The sequence below is a fragment of the Pogoniulus pusillus genome, chromosome 27 (genome assembly GCF_015220805.1).
Source record: "Pogoniulus pusillus isolate bPogPus1 chromosome 27, bPogPus1.pri, whole genome shotgun sequence".
Lineage (NCBI taxonomy): Eukaryota > Metazoa > Chordata > Aves > Piciformes > Lybiidae > Pogoniulus > Pogoniulus pusillus.
Window position 1 is genome coordinate 17,053,563 of NC_087290.1, and position 19,969 is coordinate 17,073,531.

The following is a 19,969-nucleotide window of genomic DNA, read 5'->3' on the forward strand; positions in this document are numbered from 1 at the left end:
CAAGCCTGGAGATGCTGAGCGGTCATCAGGCTTGCGGATGTTGTTGAGGATAGGCGAGGGAGGAGATGGAGAGTTTGAATGTCTGCCCTGGCAGATGCGTGAAGCCCGGAGCAAGCAGCTGTCGCTGACTTGGCTTTAAGTACTGCAGGGTGGGTGAGGCGACCTCCCTTGGGGCCCTTTCCTCAAAAGGCACGAATGATGTGAATCTGTGAACAGGAGCTGGGAGGGCTACTCAGTGCCCTGGGCTTCAACCTCCTAAGATCACATGCCACATCTTCTAGACAGAGGGGTTTTGTGCCCCTCGCACAGCCCAGTACTGCCTCCAGAGAGAGAAGTCAGGCTAACTCTTGTGGGGACAGCACTGATATATGTAATACAGGGCTTAAGATCTGTCACAGGAGCACTGCTTTTTACCGATCTTGCTTGCTCTGCAGTAAACTAATAGCAGATAAAATGGAAATGTCTGACCATCTGAAATGGTGTAAACAGGATATTATAAAAATGCAGAGATGATTAAAAACATCAGGTTTAAAGGAATTACATTTCTTTGTATTTTATGCTGACAGAAAGCCAAATTTCACAGAATTGTAGTATCAGCCAGGTTGGATGAGACCTCCAACACCATCCAGTGCAACCTGTCCAACCAAGATCATCCAGTACAGCCCTATCCAGTCAATTAGACCATGGCACTAAGTGCCTCATCCAAGTTTTTTTTAAACACCTCCAGGGATGGGGACTCCACCACCTCCCTGGGCAGCCCATTCCAGTGGCAAATCACTCTCTCTGCCAGCAGCTTTATCCTAACATCCAGCCTAGACCTCCCCTGGCACAACTTGAGACTCTGTCCCCTTGTTCTGTTGCTGGTTGCCTGGGAGAAGAGACCGACCCCCACCTGGCTATTTGAAGCCTCTTTTTGTCAGAGGGTGCATGAATACAGACAAGGGAATAGGCATAAAATCATCTTGGGTTTTGTTGCTTTGCTGCAGCATTACATTGCTTAGTTTATAGTTAGGGTACTTGTTGACAACCAAACAAGTTTTGTGTTAATATATTAGATTCTAAAAGAAAACAAATGTGATGGTTAAATAACACTAGAGTTGTTTTGTTTTTTTTTTACAAGCTTGTAGCACTGGACACAAATATGATGAATTGATGGAATTTTCTTTCAGATCTTAGTATCACGATAGTACATGGGGAGTTTAGAAAGTGGAAAACAAAATAGATTAGCCTAAGACAGTCTAAAATCGCCTACTTTACTTGAATTGTAGTAAAAATAGGTTCAGACAACTTTTCCCTTAAAGGTTCCTGCGCATTTTTTTACTTTTATCATGCTAATCGGTGTCTTCGATTAAGGGAACGTTCTCTTTTGTGCTTAAGGGGAGGATGGTTCAGAAAAAAAACCGACGGATTTGCATCTAAATACTGATTTTGATGAGTTCAAAACTTCTGTTTAAAAGGAGTAGGTCACACCCCTCAAACACGGGTGTAACTGGGAGTTTTTTTACTCTCAACTACACGTACCTAAGATTTGTTTTGTATTTGCCTTAGGAGAGCACAGATTTAAAAATGACTTTTTGAAGGAGCTTTGCACAACTTCAGCATTCCCCAGTATTAAAAAATAATTGTAGATTAAAATCTGACTTTACAAACCTTTGCACCAGGTTAAGTTTGAAGTGCCTGAAGAGGAAGCAGTTGTGACTAAAAGCCACATCTAAATACTGCAGACCGTGTCTCTAAATACCAGCTAATCTAAAATAAAGTTGCCAGGCCTGCCCACACTGTTCTTGGTTGTTTTCTTTAATGGAAGAGTCTACAAGTCTTAGTTGGGTGCATAAGCTGCTACTGCACTGAAGATGTGCAAGCTCTGCTTGGTTTAGGAACTTGTTACAAGTGGGTGATGAATGCACTTAAACTCTTGAGGCTAGGAAATGAGAGCTGTTGACCAGGGAAGTGAGAGGAGGCTATTAAGATTGAAGGAAAGGAGGTAAGTGTAGCAGTAACGGGGAGACTGTTTTTCAATGCTCAGCCATGAAAATGACCAGCGAGTTGGATCACCTCTGCTACAAAGCCAGGATGAGGGAGCTGGGAGTGTTCAGCATGGAGAACAGGAGGCTCTGGAGAGACCTAATAGCAGCCTGCCAGTACCTGAAGGGGGCTACAGGAAGGCTGCAGAGAGACTGCTTGCAAAGGCCTGCAGGGACAGGATGAGGGCAATGCCTTCAAAGTAGAGCAGAGAAGATTGAGACTGGATGTTAGGAGCAGGTTCTGCACTGTGAGGGTGGTGGAACACTGCAACAAGTTACCAACAGGAGGTGGTTGGGTCCCCATCCCTGGAGATATTGAAGGTGAGGCTGGAGAGGGCTGTGGGCAACCTGATCTAATTGAGGATGTCCCTGCTGAGTGCAAAGGGGTTTGGGCTGGATGACCTGTGGAGGTCCTCTCCAATGCAGACCATTCTATGATTTTACTACTATGTGCCCTTGTATATCCTTCTTCAGATTTTGTCTGTCCATTGCCTTTACTTACCAAGTAACTTTATTCCTTGCTGTGCTGATGCCATTCACCTTCATCATCTGTTCATAAACCCATCTGGTTCCTGTCAGATTATAGGTTTGCCTCAGTGGGAGCTGCTGAAGTGAATGAAAAATGTGTGAGGTCTTATCTTAGAAACACCTTGAGACAGGCTATAATAAAAGACAGGACAAGTTAAGGTCCTTGATGTCAAGGTCAGCATCTGGCAGTTGTGGTGCATATTAAGATTATGCAGAATATCTAACAGGTCAGGCTGTAGAGATAACCTTCCAAGTATGACCTGATCTCAGTGATGTCTGTTGAGGCTGATGTGCCAGAAGTCCATATGTCAACCTTAACTCTCCAATTGTAAACCATTTTTGTCTGGGACTTTGAATGGGGGTTGGGCTTGGTACTGATGAAGCCCATGGGATTTGTAACTGAGTCGGACATCTGTGTGTTACTTTTGAGGAGAGAGGACACTTAAAAAGGAAGAACAGATTGGAAAGCCAACTTCAGAAAGAAAACAAAAGGCATAAAAGCAGTATTTTTTGAAAGTAATTTCTGAGTGTGTTCTTGCATTGGTGGGTATGACAGTGCTGTTGATGAATTAATTTGCTTGATCTCCTAGTAATTAATTTTGGTCTTTAAAGTGGCATCCCAAATTGATGGCTGAATAAATGTGATTGTCTAGACTATAAACAAACTAGTCTGCATAGGGCAAGAAAATGAAAAACACATTAAACTTTGCTTTGCTTTGATTTCTCTCTTCATTGATGTTTGGCTTTTGTGAAATTTGTTGGAAAATACTTGAAAAAACACTTATTTTTCTTCTCACTTGGAAGTAGTTTTTAAGTAAGCTCAGATTAACTTTTCAGCAATCTTAAAAGGCTTTTATAATAACATCAGTATATCTAATAAAAAGACTACTGAAAATCTGGGCAAGTGTCAGCTTTTCTTTGTGGAGATCATTTGGAATGTAGTGTAAACAGATGAAGTAAAATAGGTAGCTGTTCTTATCAGGAAAGGATCATGGACCTAGCTAAAAGTGATTATCATTTAAAAATACTTTTTTCCCTCCTTATTACTCTATAACTAAAATAAGTACTGCTTGCATTATGAAGCAAGTAACAGTAATCCAACTATAAATGTGATTTACTTGATAACAAATGGTGGAAACCAAGAATCTTGAATCTTGAGCACTATGAATAACCTCTGTCCTTTTAGCAATAATGATCTGACTTTCTTTCATCAGGTTTATGGCTACTAATGACTTGATGACAGAACTGCAGAAAGATTCTATCAAGCTGGATGATGACAGTGAAAGAAAGGTAGTGAAGATGATTTTGAAATTACTGGAAGATAAAAATGGTGAGGTGCAAAACTTAGCTGTCAAATGGTAGGTATTCTTTTTCTGTGGTGTCAAGAATTATTTAATGACTGAGCAACATAAAACACTTTTGAAAATGTAAAGACCTACTGCTATGCAAAATCATGATGGAATTGATATCCACAGAGGGACCCTTGTGCATGTAGGCTACCTGCCTTCATTGTAGTTTCTTGCAGAACTGTCTTTTGTTGGTAACTGCAGGTTAACATCTGGGGTTTCAGGTGGCAAATAGCACACAAAGTCCTTGCTGAAAGGATGTGAATTGCATTCTTCTATGATAGTTCCTGAATTCTGAATGTATTTCAAAAGAACATAATTCATTGGTGGTTGCCACATTTATATGTCACTGTGAGACGGTAGATGATGCATAGGGGAAGAATTACAGTATTGGAATAGTTTTCAAGCAGAGATGAAAATACAGAAAGCTAAATACCTGATTTTGGTTTTCAAACGTGGAACTTAGCTCTTAACTAGCAGTCAGGGTACTGTGTTAATGCTTTTACATGCTGTAGAGGGACTGTAAATGTTTTATGGGGTCAAGTGCAGTTACTTGCATTTCAGACATCTGTTGCTTCAGTACCCTCTATTCATCACCATGTGGTGTGGCTTTCGCAGAGCACCCTTTGAAGAGGTGCTATGTTTATTATGACTTACTTTTTGTTCTTGACCCTTCTGACTTTTTGTGCCTTGAAGAAGATCCTCTCTGTTAAAAAGCTTAGAGTGTTCCTGAGGATGTTTTTTTGTTCATAAACTCAGTTTTTTGTTTAATAGTCCATCTATGCTACCTATGTTCCATGAGGAATGGACTGAAGTGAACTTACTCCCTAAGAGCTTGGGACAACTTTGAAGAGAAGTTTCACAGTGAGATTAGCTGAGTTAGTATGTTTCAGTTTGTTGTTCTTTACATTTTGTGCTATCTGACTAGCAAAGCAGAAAATTATAGCTTGTGCATACATCTGCTTGTGTACCACTTCAACTTCTGAAGTATTTTAATTGATAGTAACCAGAAACCTTCAGTAGGAATAGTGAGTTTCAAGCTAAAGTTTAGGATGAGCAGTATAGTTACTGTCACTACTTTCTCACTACTCTCCTGTTATTAAAATGCTTTTATTAGCAGCACAAAACATTAAGCTTTTTTTTTAAATTCAAATTTCTGAGATGTCTGAGTTGCTTTTGGAACAGCTTAAGTTCTATGGCTTCAAAACAGATTGTTTGTCCTCAGTTGGAAGAGTAGCTTCTGAAAGTTGGCTGAGGCTTGGAATTGTCTTTGTGTGAAACAGCATGTTGTGGAAAAATCATGCTGCAGTGTACATCCGGTGCTTGTTTTTAATGTACACTCTAAAGTTATTCATAAGCTTACATTAATGCACAGCCTCAGGTTGTATATGACAATCTTTAATGGCAATGTTAGAATTTTGGACATGAAGTGCTTAATTTTTATTAAAACATTGAAGAAAACATGTGAAGGAAAGAGAATGAGAAAATAGATGTGAAAGTGTGCGTGTATATATGGCCTGTTCTTTTTCTTCCTAGCCATTTTTCTATTCTTAAAGTTTATTTTGACATACTGATAAAGCATTATTTGATTTAATACAAATAACAGGATCTATGTAAAGTTTGGAGTCTTTTTGAGAAATACAAGTAATTTTGAAGAATATTGTTGTATTTACTGTAAATGGGATAGGAAACACAGCTTTTGGGTAGATGGTGAACATTCATCTGCTATGTGCTCATTCTTGAATGTATTCAGGGGTGTTTTTGGCATCACAGCCACTTGCAGATATAAAAAAGCCACCATAAAAAGATTCTTCTCTCCTTAAGACAGCTGACAGTCACAATATTGTTCCATGACAGTTTTAAGCCAGTCTAAACTGCTGCTGTTGCTGCTGCTCCTTTGCTGCTGTTCTTGCCTACCTTGTCTCTTTTATTGCACTACTGCTTACCTGATTTTGTTGTAGACTGATTTGGAAACTTAATCATGTCCTAGCATAGTGCTCTCCTCCTGCAATCAGGTGAGCATTTGTAGTATGGGAGTATTGGGAAGGAAGGATAGGAGAGGCAATCAGGTGAGCATTTGTAGTATGGGAGTACTGGGAAGGAAGGATAGGAGAGGTTGAATGCTATTAAGCGGTACTTTTTCTGAGACAATTCAAGCTGATTTAAAGTCTTCCATTTACTACATCACTGAGTACAAGGCCACTTCATGAGAAGGTTAATTTCAGACAGCGTGGGTTTTTTACTTTTTGTGGTGTTGTTCTTGTGTATTTGGTACAGATTTGCTAGGATGTTTATCTGAGGAAAGCATAAACTGTGTTTAGATCTTTAGCATGGAGTTTGGACTAGATCCGTAGAGATGATTTCCAACCCTTACCACTCTGTTATTCTATGATCTTGATTAATTTAAATACTCTAGTGAAATTTAGAGACTTAAACCAGCAACTTTCACCAGACTGGTCCTTGAAAAATCCACTCAAGTATAGATTCCTTCTCTCAGAGTAAAGATTTAAGTCAACCTTGTGTACCTTTGAATCTATATTTGAGACATATTTTTCTGTGAGAAAGGAAGGACAGATTTACAGTTTGTTTGGGAAGCTTCCTGTTCAGGTAGATCAATGGAAGTGCTGAACAGCAAAAGTATTGATCATTACTTGGGTAGATGAGAATTACTTGCTGGAGGATCATGCTTTCAAGATTTGATTCTTGAGATCACTGAACAGAGCAGAGGTAAAACATCTCAGAGCAGCCTTAAAACAGCATTTATTTTTAGGCAAGCATTAGTGAGAAGTGGTCTTGGTTTTGCCTCATCTGCTTCTTGCTTTCACATTTGGGTAGGAAGGGATGTATTGATTAAAATGCTGATGGATTTGCTTCATGTCTCTTCAAAACACAAGTGATTTTGTTCTGGATCCTTCCAGTTACGTTACACTGGTTTTGGACAGGATAAAACATGTTCTTTAGCAGAAGTCAGGTTGAGCGTTCATGAATATTTGCGTAGCTGCCTCACAAGATGATTATGGAGTTCATGTCTGAAGAAAAATTAAAATTAATGGACTACCTTAGTACTCCTGGACTGAAAAACCTCCTCTGGGGTTTGACCCTACAGAAAGGAAGGGAGTGTATTTGTCAAGCTGCTAGCTTGACATCTACCACCTGCAATAGTAGATTAGTAAGTGTAGGTTGTTCACCTTGGTTTTTTGAAAGCATATCAATTCTAATCTTTTTCTGGGGGAGTTGTATTTTCATTCATCTGAGAGTCATGGCATTTTTACAGTCAACCAGTATAAAAAATGCTATTGGACAGTCTTAGATCATATTCCTAGTTTAAGGCTGTTAGTGGAAGTCCAACGTGGTGTCCTGTGCACGTTACGGCAGAAGTGGCTAAACTGCCTGTAGCTCTGTCTGAAGCTACTGTGCATCTGGTTTAGGTCTCGGTGTAGGTACTGTGTTAGATGGACTGCCTGTTCTTTGCTGACAATGGTAATGTTCTGTTGGCCCAAATTGCAGGTTGTCTCCTGTGTTTGGTGTTACACTTTGAGGTTGAACTGCTTATTCTTTCAAGCAGTTCATCTGTGGTTTGACATTTTGCCAGTTCAAGCCTATATTTAGAAATGTTTGTTGTTTCACAGTGTGAAATGTTCCCTGAAACCTAGAGAAACCCAAACACATGCCTGCATACAGACACATATCCAGTTCAAGAGGGACAGAGATCTACTGCAGAGTCCAGTAGAGGGCTGCAAGGATGCTGAAGGGCCTGAAGCACTGCCTGATGAGGAAAGGCTGAGAGACCTGAGGCTGTTCAGGCTGCCGAGGACAAGATAGAGAGGGGATTCAATCAATGGATATAAAGAGATGAGGGCTGGAGGTCAGAAGGAAGGGACAGGGACAGCCTCTGCTCAGTTATACCCTGGGATAGGACTAGGGGCAATGGATGGAAAGTGCAGCACAGGAAGTTCCAGCTCAACTTGAGGAAGAACTTCTTGAGTGTAAGAGTGTCAGAGCCCTGGCACAGGCTGCCCAGAGAGGTTATGGAGTCTCCTTCTCTGGAGCCTTTCCGTCCCTCTCTGGATGTATTCCTGTGTGACCTGTGCTAGATTCCGTGGTGCTGCTGTGGCAGGGGGGTTGGACTGAAAGATCTCCAGAGGTCCTTTCCCATCACTGGCATCTTGTGAGATATATGTGGATAAAAAAAGGTAGCTGGGATTAAAGTAAGGAATAACTTTGAGTGATTTCTCACTGGTGTTACTGTAGCTTCTCTGCATTTGTGAGGGTGACTTCTCTGGGCAGCAGGTCAATATAGGAAACCCTGCCTTATGCTGTGAGTTTGAGTCATGAGTATGAGCAGGATGACGCACATACTGGTTGTTGTGTGGCTGATCCAGTTCAGCAGCTTTAAGGTGTTTTGGAGGCTGTGGTAATACACTGCTGCACGTCATGCTCTACTGGTGCCTTGAATCATCGTTTTTTCCCCATTTATCAATTCTAACTCTTCCTTGTAATCAAATGTGCTTATTTGATAGCCACTAAAATGTGGCAGTTTTAAAGTATAAATGATGATGAGTTGATGTCCTTCTTCTTAATAGGGTGCTGCACTATGAACAGCTTTGTTTTCTGATGTATCCAACTTAAAGGAGATGATATGTTACAGTCAACGTTTATAAGCAGCTGAATGACAGGACAAAAAGTGCTGGCTAGTGAAAGGACTCAGATGAAAGGACACTTTACACCCTTGAAAGCAGTTTCAGGTGTTTTAAGGACATGCTTAAGTGCAAAAGCTTTGTATTCAGAAATGATTTTGTAAAATAAGATTTTCAAACTCCTGATAAGATTAGTTTGTAATCTTGGGGTAATAGTAAGGTCTGTAAGTAATATTTACTGGGTTTTAAGGGCCAGAAAAGCTTGAGGCAATCTTCTTGAAAGATTTGCTTCACAATTCATATGGCAGCTTTATTGAATTAGTAGGCTAAATAAATAGGACTGAAGACACTAATTCAGGTAAAATCTGATTTAAGACTTTCTAGAAACCAATTTCAAATGTTTGTGTAAATGATTTTGTCATTTCAGTGGCTCTATCAGCTCTAAAGCAGAAGCAAAAAAGTGGTTCCTGTACTTAATTGAGGTGGATTTAACTGACCAGTCTTTGTTAAGATGATTTTACTTACTTATAGTATTATTTAGAGTATTTTAGTTACTCAGACCCTTGAAAAATGAACATATTTACACCAGAAGAATGCAGTGGTTGTTTGATAGTTCAGGTTTTAGCAAAAAAGTGCTTGCCATTATTTCAGATGTTTTCACTATGGAACAACTGCTTTTGGGAAGAGCTGCTTGTGGTCAAAGCTGATGTATAGAAGGATGGTGTCAGCTACAGATCTCTCAGAAGCAGAAGATGTTTTTCCACAAGGCAAATTGCCAAAAGCAGAAGGTGTGGGCTCTCTAGCAGAGAAAGGAGGGATGACATTGTCCCCTGGAAACCTGTGAACCACTTAGCAACCTTGCTTGCTGCTGATCCAGTGGCATCCTGTTGGGATTGCTATTCTGAAAGCTTGCCATGTTTTTCCAGGGATACTGTTACTCAATTTTATATGAATACAGTTCCATAATTCTACATTCTTCTGCTTCCTAGTGCAGCACCTCTACTAGAACATAATTACAGCATTACAGGTGTGAAATGGTTTCTGCAGATTCTACACCTGTGCTGTTGTATACCATAGTCTGTTGAGTGAAACACACAAGGAGTTTCTCTGGATTGCTCTGGACAGTCATGGTACCTTGGAATTGTGATAGTTTCTGTTCCAGGTGGTTTGTGCTTGCCTTACTTGCAAAACAATTGACTCAGCACTGATGCTGTGAGTAGCTGCTGGCTGACAACAGTGTGTCCAGTTCTGGGCCCCTCAATTCAAGAGAGATGTTGAGGTGCTGGAAGGTGTCCAGAGAAGGGCAACAAAACTGGTGAAGGACCTGGAACACAAACCCTATGAGGAGAGGCTGAGGGAGCTGGGGGTGTTTAGCCTGGAGGAGGCTCAGGGGTGACCTCATTGCTGTCTACAACTACCTGAAGGGAGGCTGTAGCCAGGTGGGGAATGGCCTCTTCTCCCAGGCAACCAGCAACAGAACAAGGGGACACAGCCTCAAGTTGTGCCAGGGGAAGTATAGGCTGGATGCTAGGAGGAAGTTGTTGTCAGAGAGAGTGATTGGCATTGGAATGGGCTGCCCAGGGAGGTGGTGGAGTTGCTGTGCCTGGAGGTGTTCAAGCAAAGCCTGGCTGAGGCACTTAGTGCCATGGTCTGGTTGATTGGACAGGGCTGGGTGCTAGGTTGGACTGGATGATCTTGGAGGTCTCTTCCAATCTGGTTGATTCTATGATTCTATGAAAGCTTGTCTGAAGAGTGAAACTGAGTTGTGGAGAAAGCTGTGAGCTTTTTGAGCAACTGGAGGAAATGTTTCAACTTCTAGGAATGCTGTCAGAGGTGGCTTGATGTTTTCAAATCTGGGAGATAATTAGACAGTTCTTGGTAATAATTGTCTGTTGGCAAATGCTTGTGTACAGATTTATCAGGAGTATATCTGTCTGGTCTTCAGCATTATTAGTGCCCAGAAATTGTTTTAATAAGTGCATTATTAATTCAACAAGATTGAATCAGTACAATGACCAGATTAGATTGTGGATGTTGTCCTGTAACCTCCAGGAGCTTTTAGTAGGTTGTTTGATGGAATCTAAAAACTCCAGTACAGTGCCTTTTCCCCAAATTAAAGGGCAGTGTCGCGGTAGGGCCTAAGGTTTGTCTGCCTTTAAAAAGGGTGTTCTGGCAGAGCTCTTCATTTCTGCAGCAGGAGGTGTGTCTGCTGTGGCAAGTGAAAGAAACATTCCATTATGTCTTTGCTTCTGTGCACTTAAAGAGCTTCTTTTTAAGCCTTTCACCAGATCCCAGACAGGATCTCATGTAACAGTTCTCTAGGGATTACCTGTATACTACCTCTTCTCAAAGTGTTGCCCCACAGTAGTTTTTGTGCATTTTTAAGGTTATGTATCTCTGTAAAATACTCTGCAAAGTGACTGAATTGCCATTTAGCTGATTTTTTGGCATTGGGGTGTTAATATTGTGCTCTAAATATAAATCCCATTTGTTCATGTCCTTCTGCATGTCCATCTTCCTTGCTGCCTTTCACTTCTGTTGGGCATTTTTTAATGATAATTAGATTGTGCTGCTGTGGCTTCTTGGGATAAAAGATGTGCTTTGATATTGTTCAGCTGTATAGAACCACATCTGCAAGCTGTCCAGGAGTGAAGGTTGTAGATCTGAGCCCTTTCAGTCCAGCTGGAATTACTGACTTGCAGTCTTTTGAATCTAGACTTAATCTTCCAGTCTTACCTGCTCCCAACAGCTATGTGTAATGGTTTAGTTTGAACTGTTGGAACACTGCTTTTTTCAGGAATGAACAAAATGAGAGACTGAATGTAGTGGGACAATGATTTTTGTGGGTCTACATTTGTCCTGTAGTGTCAGCTACATATTAGAGGGGTGTCTTTGTAATAACTCAAAGGGCTTTTAAGTCAGAAAGCATAAAAAGTGTAGGGAACTCCCAGGTGTGTTTGGGAGCCTTTGTAGCAGGAGAAATTGAAAGCTTGATGCCCTGAGACTGAAGGGAAGATTTCAGTTTCAAGGAACTTGGAATGTGTGGATCTGATTTATTTTATGGGTTGTTCTAAACTCTTTGACCAAACTGTTCACGATCTACCCCAATGCACACTTGAGAGGAGAATTGCTCTGGCCACAAGTGGGGATTGTTAAACTGACCTGTTCATGATGAACAAAGTAATTGCCAGTTTGACTCTGCATTAATTCAAGTTGGTCTGAGGTGCCAAGTGACATTAAAAAGGTGAGATAATGCAAAGCAGGTATAGGTCAACATGTAAAATTAATACAAGGCAACATTAACTTCTTAGCAGGACTTTGGAATTTTGCTGCATCCTCTCAGTGCTGCTAAAGCAACACAAAAAATTGTCTTCTTTTTTTTCCCCCCAGCAAGCAGTACCATCACTGGTACAATATCTTGCTGTTACACTTAGCAAATGCAGTACTCAGCTCCTAAACCAACTTCAGTGCCTTCATGCTGAACATGATAGTCTCAAGCATTTCCTTCCGAATAGTGATCTGTGACCTGCGTGATCCTTCGCAGCTGCTTGGCTTACAGTTTTATTAGCTAGCAGTGTGCCTGGGGTCCAGCTGTGTTCTTGGAGAGTTAAACTCCAAAGTAATATCCAGCAAAGCAAGAAGAAAAAGTCACACTTGTCATCTTGTACATTGTCTGCCTGTCTCTCAATCCATGTACATTAAGAAAGGAGCTTTCCTTCTAGACTGGAAATACTCAAGTGATTTTTCTGTTTTGAAACACTTCTGGGTTTCTGTAATAACATAATGTGGGAATTAGATGATTTAAGTACTAAGCATAAGCTAAGCTTTGCCTGAGTGGCATAGCTTAATTTGGATTTTTGGCTACTTTCAGAATAGTAATCTTCACTGAGAGCTTAGTGTCTTGCTAGCTTGGACAGAATTTCTGCTTGCCTATGAATAATTTCTTCTCCCCCTTGCTTCATTGTGTGCAGTTGGCTTACTGCCTGTGCCTTTATTTATGATGTGAAATGGCCCTTAATTCAGAACGATTTTCAAACTCTTGTGAAGTAAAACCAAAACATTTTTTCTCTCCCAGCAATCAGTAAGGTCTGAAAGGAAGTACTTTACATCCAGATAGTTTCTTTCCAGTAATCTGACAAAATTAGAATATGATATATTGAACTTACTAATTTTACTAGAACTGCATACTGATACTTGTTAATCAGGGTTAGGGAAACTTGTTTTAGTGTTAATGATGTTAATCTGTTTTACAAATAACATCATTGTAAAACTTCTGCATATTTCTGATGTTTGTGTAGGGTTGTGACTTTATGATCCTAAATCATTGCAGTCTTAAAAGTCTGCCATACTTCTAGTGCATAGTAGTATATATTTGAAGAGGTCTCATCCAGCCTGGTTGATTCAATGATTCTGTTCTATGATTCTATGAAAATGAGAGATTTTAAGGTTGTAGACTTAATACTTTCTTCTCTTCACGCAGCCTTGGTCCTTTGGTGAGTAAAGTGAAGGAGTACCAAGTGGAGACTATTGTAGATACCCTCTGTACGAACATGCTTTCAGATAAGGAACAGCTACGTGACATTTCAAGCATTGGCCTTAAAACTGTGATTGGAGAACTCCCCCCAGCTTCCAGTGGTAAGGCATTTTTGTACTCAAGAAGAATTCATTTTACCATTTCATTGACAATTAAAATAAATGCAAAAAGTAGATCCTTTAGGGAAAACAATGCAGATCATTTAACATTGGATCTAATTTCTGTCAGAGGGAGAAGTGTATAGCACAGATATTCTTTTAGTTGCTTTTTTGGCTGAATCTGGACTGGATGATCTTTTGGTGTCCCTTCCAGCCCCTGACATTCTGTGATTCTGTGATTTTCCAGTCAAACTTATTTTTCTTTTTAATGGAAGAATTTCATTCACGTGGCAAACAAACTTGCAATATATGAACTTTGGTAGGACAAATTGAGTGTAAAAGCTCCTACTTTAATAGTTGCCTAGTGGAACATTTCTAGACTGTAGTAATAGCTAACTTTCATCTTGCTTTTGATAGCATACTTTAAAATATGATTTGGGGGTTTAATGATCTGATTTACTGTCTCAGCTCCAGCTAAGTGTTGTGGAAGGCAGCCTGTGTTTTTAACAATAGCCTATTAAATTGCTGAAGTGTTTACCTGCACTTATAAATGAAGGCATTTTTTCCATACAAAAGAGATGATAATGATGAAGACTTCATTTAGTGACAGTACTTTTTTTTTATTCAAGTGCTTTTCAGCTATTCTGAGTATTAATGAGAGCAGAAAAATTATTAAAAGGCTTTGGAAATGCAGTTTCTTAAATTAAACATCAAATGAAAAGGAAAAAGCTTGGATTTTAGCATCCTTTATTGGAAGTCTGTGTGTAATTCTTGCTTTTAGCAATGGGGAGATGTGTAAGTTTATATTTTGTTTAAGCAAGACAAAAGGAAATTTTGGGGTGAGTAAAGCTCAAACAAATGTAGCAAAATCTTTGACTGTCCTCAGTATTCCTAATACAGAAGGAATGTAGGTAAGTGTCATTTCTTCATCTCAAATCAAGCATTGCTGTCTCTGTGGTAATACAGTTGCCTAATTAGTAAGTTTGGTCATATAGTTAAGAATAGGCCTTAAAAATATCTATAAATCAGATTTAATATGGGTTGGAATTTTATTAATTTCACATCAATATTCCCAAAATGTAATTGAAAAACTTCATGCAAATGAAGGTGAGAACCATCCATTGAGTGGTACCATGCCATGAGGGTTTTTTTTTCTGATAAGAACACAAAAGAATGTTACACAGTGAAGGAAGGGGAAAGTGTGGAGCTGTGATAAGGATGTTTTTACTTGAAGTCAAAGATACTTTGGGTCTATTTTTTAGTTTTCTCCTTTCTCAAGTATTCCAGGTGCTTATTTAAGTAGCTTCTGCAAAATCTGTTTTGGTTTTGTTTCATTTTCATTATACAGCTGTTCTGTAGAGGTGCTGGAATGTGTCCAGAGAAGGGCAACAAGGCTGGTGAAGGGCCTGGAACACAAACCCTATAAGGAGAGGCTGAGGGAGCTGGGGGTGTTTAGCCCAGAGAAGAGGAGGCTCAGGGGTGATCTCGTTGCTGTCTACAACTACCTGAAGGGAGGTTGTAGGCAGGTGGGGTTGGTCTCTTCTCCCAGGCAACCAGCAACAGAACAAGGGGACACAGTATCAAGTTGTGCCGGGGAAAGTATAGGCTGGATGTTAGGAGGAAGTTCTTCCCAGAGAGAATGATTGGCATTGGAATGAGCTGCCCAGGGAGGTGGTGGAGTCACCATCCCTGGAAGTGTTCAAGAAAAGACTGGATGAGGCACTTAGTTCCATGGTCTGGTTGACAGGATAGGACTGGATGCTAGGTTGGACTGGATGATTTTGGAGGTCTCTTCCAACCTGGTTGATTCTGTGATTCTCCTGTGCTTTGCTTTATCTTTTAGTATCTATCTGTTGGTTAAAAAGAAAGGAATAATTTCATTTGTTGATCTTGACTTGTCTTGGCCTTTGCTTTTTGAGGCTTGCCCTGTTGAAAGCAATGTCCTGTCCCTACCTCATGGTAAAATGAAGAAGCCCTTTTCTCAGTATGTTTCTACGTAGGTATTCTTTCAGCTTTAAAACAAAACTTACGTCAGATTAGCAAACAGAACTGACTGGCTGAGCTTGTTTTTGCTGAGTGGGAAAAGCTACTGAGATCAGGTTGCTTTCCATGATTACAGACAAAATCTCTGATGTAAAAATTGTATTTAAAAAGAAAATCTGTTTAGTTATGAAAATGCTGAGGTTCTCCTGTACTTTCAGGCTCTGCATTAGCAGCTAATGTTTGCAAAAAGATCACAGGGCGTCTCACTAGTGCTATAGCCAAGCAGGAAGATGTGTCTGTTCAACTGGAGGCACTGGATATCATGGCTGATATGCTGAGCAGGTAAACATCCCTCTTCCAAAATGCTGGTGAATGCAGAGAAATGCTGATAAAACTTGAACTTGAATTTTCCAGATGTCAGAATGAAATTACTTGAAGTTGTTTGAAATAGTATGATAAGGTCTTAAGTATAGGTAAAACTTAAGTTAGAAAAAGAGTGCATTGAAGAGAAGTTGATTGATAGATCAATTGCTTCATTATTTACTCTTCTGAGAGCTGTAATTTTAAGCTAACTTTACTGTTTATTGCTTTGAGGGTGTATTTTAAACTGATTTCTTGTTTTAAAAGTTCCAAAAGCTTAAATTTTAAAGACTTGATTGGAATATTTCTGATGCTTTGAGACTATTTAAGTAACTTGTTGTACAGTGTATGAACAAAGTTACCTAGATGCAATTGGTTTGAGTTTGTGTTTTGTCTGTTTTAAGGCAAGGAGGACTGCTTGTTAACTTCCATCCTTCAATTCTGACCTGTCTGCTCCCCCAGCTGACTAGCCCCAGACTTGCTGTGAGGAAAAGAACCATCATTGCTCTTGGTCACCTGGTTATGAGTTGTGGCAATATGGTTTTTGTTGACCTCATTGAACATCTATTAACAGAGCTGTCTAAAAATGATTCCATGTCTACAACTAGGACCTATATACAGTGTATTGCTGCTATCAGTAGGCAAGCAGGTCATAGAATAGGTAAGAAAACCAAATACATTATCTGGAACTTCAAATGTTGTTTTTTTTGTAGATGAGAGTAATTACTTTGCTATTGTTTTTCTCTTCCCAGGTGAATATCTGGAGAAAATAATTCCTCTGGTTGTAAAGTTTTGTAATGTGGATGATGATGAACTACGAGAGTATTGCATTCAAGCCTTTGAATCCTTTGTTAGGAGGTAAGTTCTGGAGTTACCTGTTTCAGGCTTTCTTAAGATCTAACAGTGTTGCCATTTGGTTGCAAGCTGTCAAGAGATGCTCTCCGTGGTACAAAATATTTTTGCAAGCTTTGAGCACAAACTGTTCCTGTAACTCTACTTTGTAACTTAACAGTTAAGCAGTGTGTTCTGCCTGCACTTCAGAAACTCTGCTGTGCCATTATTAGATGGACAAATGGGAGGGGGAAGGTATCCTGTTGCATTTGGTACCCAGTAGTGATGGGAAAAAAAAACATCTTCCAGTCTAGCAGATCCAGTTGCATCCACCAGGGAGGTTGTGGCTGCTCCCTCTCTGGAGGTGTTCAAGGCCAGGTTGGATGAGGCCTTGAGTGACCTGTTCTAGTGGGAGGTGTCCCTGCCTATGGCAGGGAGTTGGAACTGGATGCCCTTCCTGACCTCCTGCTCTGAATTTCTGTAGTTCATGTGGATGCATCAATGGTGTCTGGTTTGGTTACTGTCTCAGAAGTACAGCACGTGGCGTGAAGCCTTTTAGAGACATTGTAATTCTTCAAAGTGATTTAACACTGATTTTACTTTTGTATTCCACAGATGTCCTAAAGAGGTTTATCCTCATGTGTCTACTATTATAAACATCTGTCTTAAATACCTTACCTATGATCCTAATTACAATTATGATGATGAAGATGAGGACGAAAATGCTATGGATGCTGATGGTGGTGATGATGATGATCAAGGTATTACTTTCTCTTTGGTCTGAGGGAAAAGACATATTTGTAAGCCTGTACTCAACCTGAGAAAATTTATGTTGGGGGGGTACTGCTATCAAATATGAGCATTTGAATGACTTGTAGACTTCTCTATTCATTTTTGGTACAATTTTAAAACAGCCCTTATGAGCTCCCATCTTGTAATAAAGGCATAGGATGTTGTTACTGTAGATCAATAATTCCAAGGGCAAACATAAAATACAAGACAAATACTTTAAACTACTTGAGAGGTGGAAAAAAGCAGAAAAGCACATAGAATGATGCAATTCAAATGAGAAGAAGAGCAATTATTGAATTGATAAAATGTATTCAGCAGGGGAAAGGCTTCTCGCTACTTTCCCAATATTAAATTGTTACCTAATGCAAAATAGTGTCAACATTGAAAAATCCTCAGTGTTTTTCTGCAGCATAACAAATTGGTTTAGAGTGAAAGGCATAAAGGTATTTATTGTTAATAAAGCATTAGTAAAGCTCATACTTGCAAGTAAACTGAACCCAGAGCATAGCATAGTGTTGTCATTCCTGTAAGGAGTGAGTTGCATAGTTGTTGCATTAGCACTTGAAGTCAGTTTGTATTGGTTGTGTGTATTTCTTGCTGTCATTTTTAGGGGCAGAGTGGTTTGATGTACTGCTAGGAAAAAACATACAGAATAATGTGGTGAATCTTAATTGGCTAGTAATTGTAGTTGCATTGTCTTTAATGATACTAATAAAAAGGGACATGCATTAAACAAGCAGTCAGGCTGTAAATATGATGGGAAATACCTTGACCTGTGTGCACTTTAAATTGTACGAACCAGCATGAAAAAACTGGCAGAGAAAATAATTAGCTTTGCAGTCTGGGCAGTTCAGAATGCTTTTTATCTGTGTTGTTTAACATCTGAATTGACTTCTTTGGTGTGCCTTAAGCAGTAAAAACTAAGTGTATTAATTGCTTACAACAAAACCTGATGCTTTGATTTGTCAAGACTTGAACATGTAATTTCTTTTTCCCTAGGGAGCGATGATGAATATAGTGATGATGATGACATGAGCTGGAAAGTGAGGCGTGCAGCTGCTAAATGTCTTGATGCTGTGGTCAGCACACGACACGAAATGCTTCCTGAGTTCTACAAAACTGTGTCACCTGCTTTAATAGCCAGATTCAAAGAACGTGAAGAGAATGTGAAAGCAGATGTTTTCCATGCATATCTTTCTCTTTTAAAACAAACTCGACCTGTGCAAAGTTGGCTTTGTGATCCTGATGCAATGGAACAAGGAGAGACACCTTTGACAATGCTGCAGAGTCAGGTTAACGTTTTTGTTATTTCTGAGAAGACACAGGAGTTCTGCCCTGTTCATGAGGAGAGTTCTTGAAATATAGGAAGGTCATGGAGCTGATGAAGTAGGTTCATAGGAGGGCCATGAAAATGATCAAGGAGTTGGAGCAGCTGCGCTACGTAGACAGGCTGGGCGACTGGGGGTGTTCGGCCTGGAGACGAGGACGCTCCATGGAGACCTCAGAGCAGCCTGCCAGTACCTGAAGGGGGCTACAGTAGGGCTGCAGAGAGACTGTAAGCAAGGCCTGCAGGGGCAGGATGAGGGCAATGGCTTCAAACTACAGCAAAGCAGATTTAGATTGGCTGGTAGGAGCAGGTTCTGCACCATAAAGGTAGTGGAACAGGTTGCCTGGGGAGGTGGTTGTGGCCCCCATCCCTGGAGATATTGAAGGTGAAGCTGGACAGGGCTGTGGGCAGCCTGATGTAGTTGAGGATGTCCCTGCTGACTGCAGAGGGCTTTGGACTGGATGACCTTTGGAGGTCCCTTCCAACCCAGGCCATTCTGTGATCAATGTGCCATGTCGTTCTTCTCTTCATACACATTTACAGTGTATTACTGTAGTACTGGCACAGAGCGAGTCAGAGATAAGCTGTAATGATCAAGATAAAACTTGACTTGCTAGAACATATTTTATGTGCAGAATGAAAAGGATAGTGCTGAAAAGGATAGTGCTGAAAAGGATAGTGCTGAGAGTTTTCTAAGTGGATGCTCCCTCCCTGGAGGTATTCAAGGCCAGGTTGGATGAGGTCTTGTGCAACCTGTTCTAGTAGGAGGTGTCCCTGCCTATGACTGGGGGTTGGAACTGGCTGAGCTTTGAGGTCCCTTCCAACCCAGACAATTCTGTGATTTGGGTGACTTCTCGATTTTTAGCCTATGTTTTCATGAATGCAAGTCTAGGTTTGCCTTCTTTCAACTCACCTTTTAAATGACTATCTTTTTAATTAGCATTTCTTCTAAGTCGTTCCCAGTGTTTATGTAACTTCTTTAGTCCCTTCAGAGAAATCAGAGAGGTGGGACAGATCTTCCTCTATATCCTCCTTGTGGTCAGAGATGAAAGACATGCCAGCTCCTGAATCAATTAACAGATGTGTGGTGATTGCAGGTGCCCAACATAGTGAAAGCCTTGCACAAACAGATGAAGGAGAAAAGTGTGAAGACTCGTCAGTGTTGCTTTAACATGCTGACTGAGCTGGTGAATGTGTTACCTGGAGCCCTAACACAACATGTTCCTGTCCTTGTACCAGGTATGAGAAACATTATTCACTCCTTGAGTAAATCAGATACAGAGTTTTGAGATCTTTACATCTTGACTGTTGTGCTATTTGCAAAAGCTTTGACATGTTGCTTCTATTTAAATAAGCTGGGGAAATAGTCAACTAATGGATCCATGTAAATAGTCGATTGTGGAGCCATATAAATATTATAGGTTGACTCTGAGATGTATATTTTTTGCTACATCAAAAGTTGTAGCTTCTTAATTGAAAGGTCAATCTGCCTTATTTCTTATTTCAACA

At 40.2% G+C, this 19,969-nt stretch overlaps 1 protein-coding gene across 1 annotated transcript in view; it reads left to right on the plus strand.

Moving 5' to 3' along the window:
- The window catches only part of CAND1 (cullin associated and neddylation dissociated 1), a 30,392-nt gene that overhangs the window by 649 nt on the left and 9,774 nt on the right, over window positions 1–19,969 (plus strand). Inside the window, exons 2-9 of the mRNA XM_064165932.1 lie at window positions 3,767–3,910; window positions 13,016–13,170; window positions 15,369–15,492; window positions 15,915–16,171; window positions 16,263–16,368; window positions 16,957–17,102; window positions 18,133–18,425; window positions 19,558–19,699. Of these exons, the coding sequence (XP_064022002.1) occupies window positions 3,767–3,910; window positions 13,016–13,170; window positions 15,369–15,492; window positions 15,915–16,171; window positions 16,263–16,368; window positions 16,957–17,102; window positions 18,133–18,425; window positions 19,558–19,699 (1,367 nt within the window). The remainder of the gene's footprint in view (window positions 1–3,766; window positions 3,911–13,015; window positions 13,171–15,368; window positions 15,493–15,914; window positions 16,172–16,262; window positions 16,369–16,956; window positions 17,103–18,132; window positions 18,426–19,557; window positions 19,700–19,969) is intronic.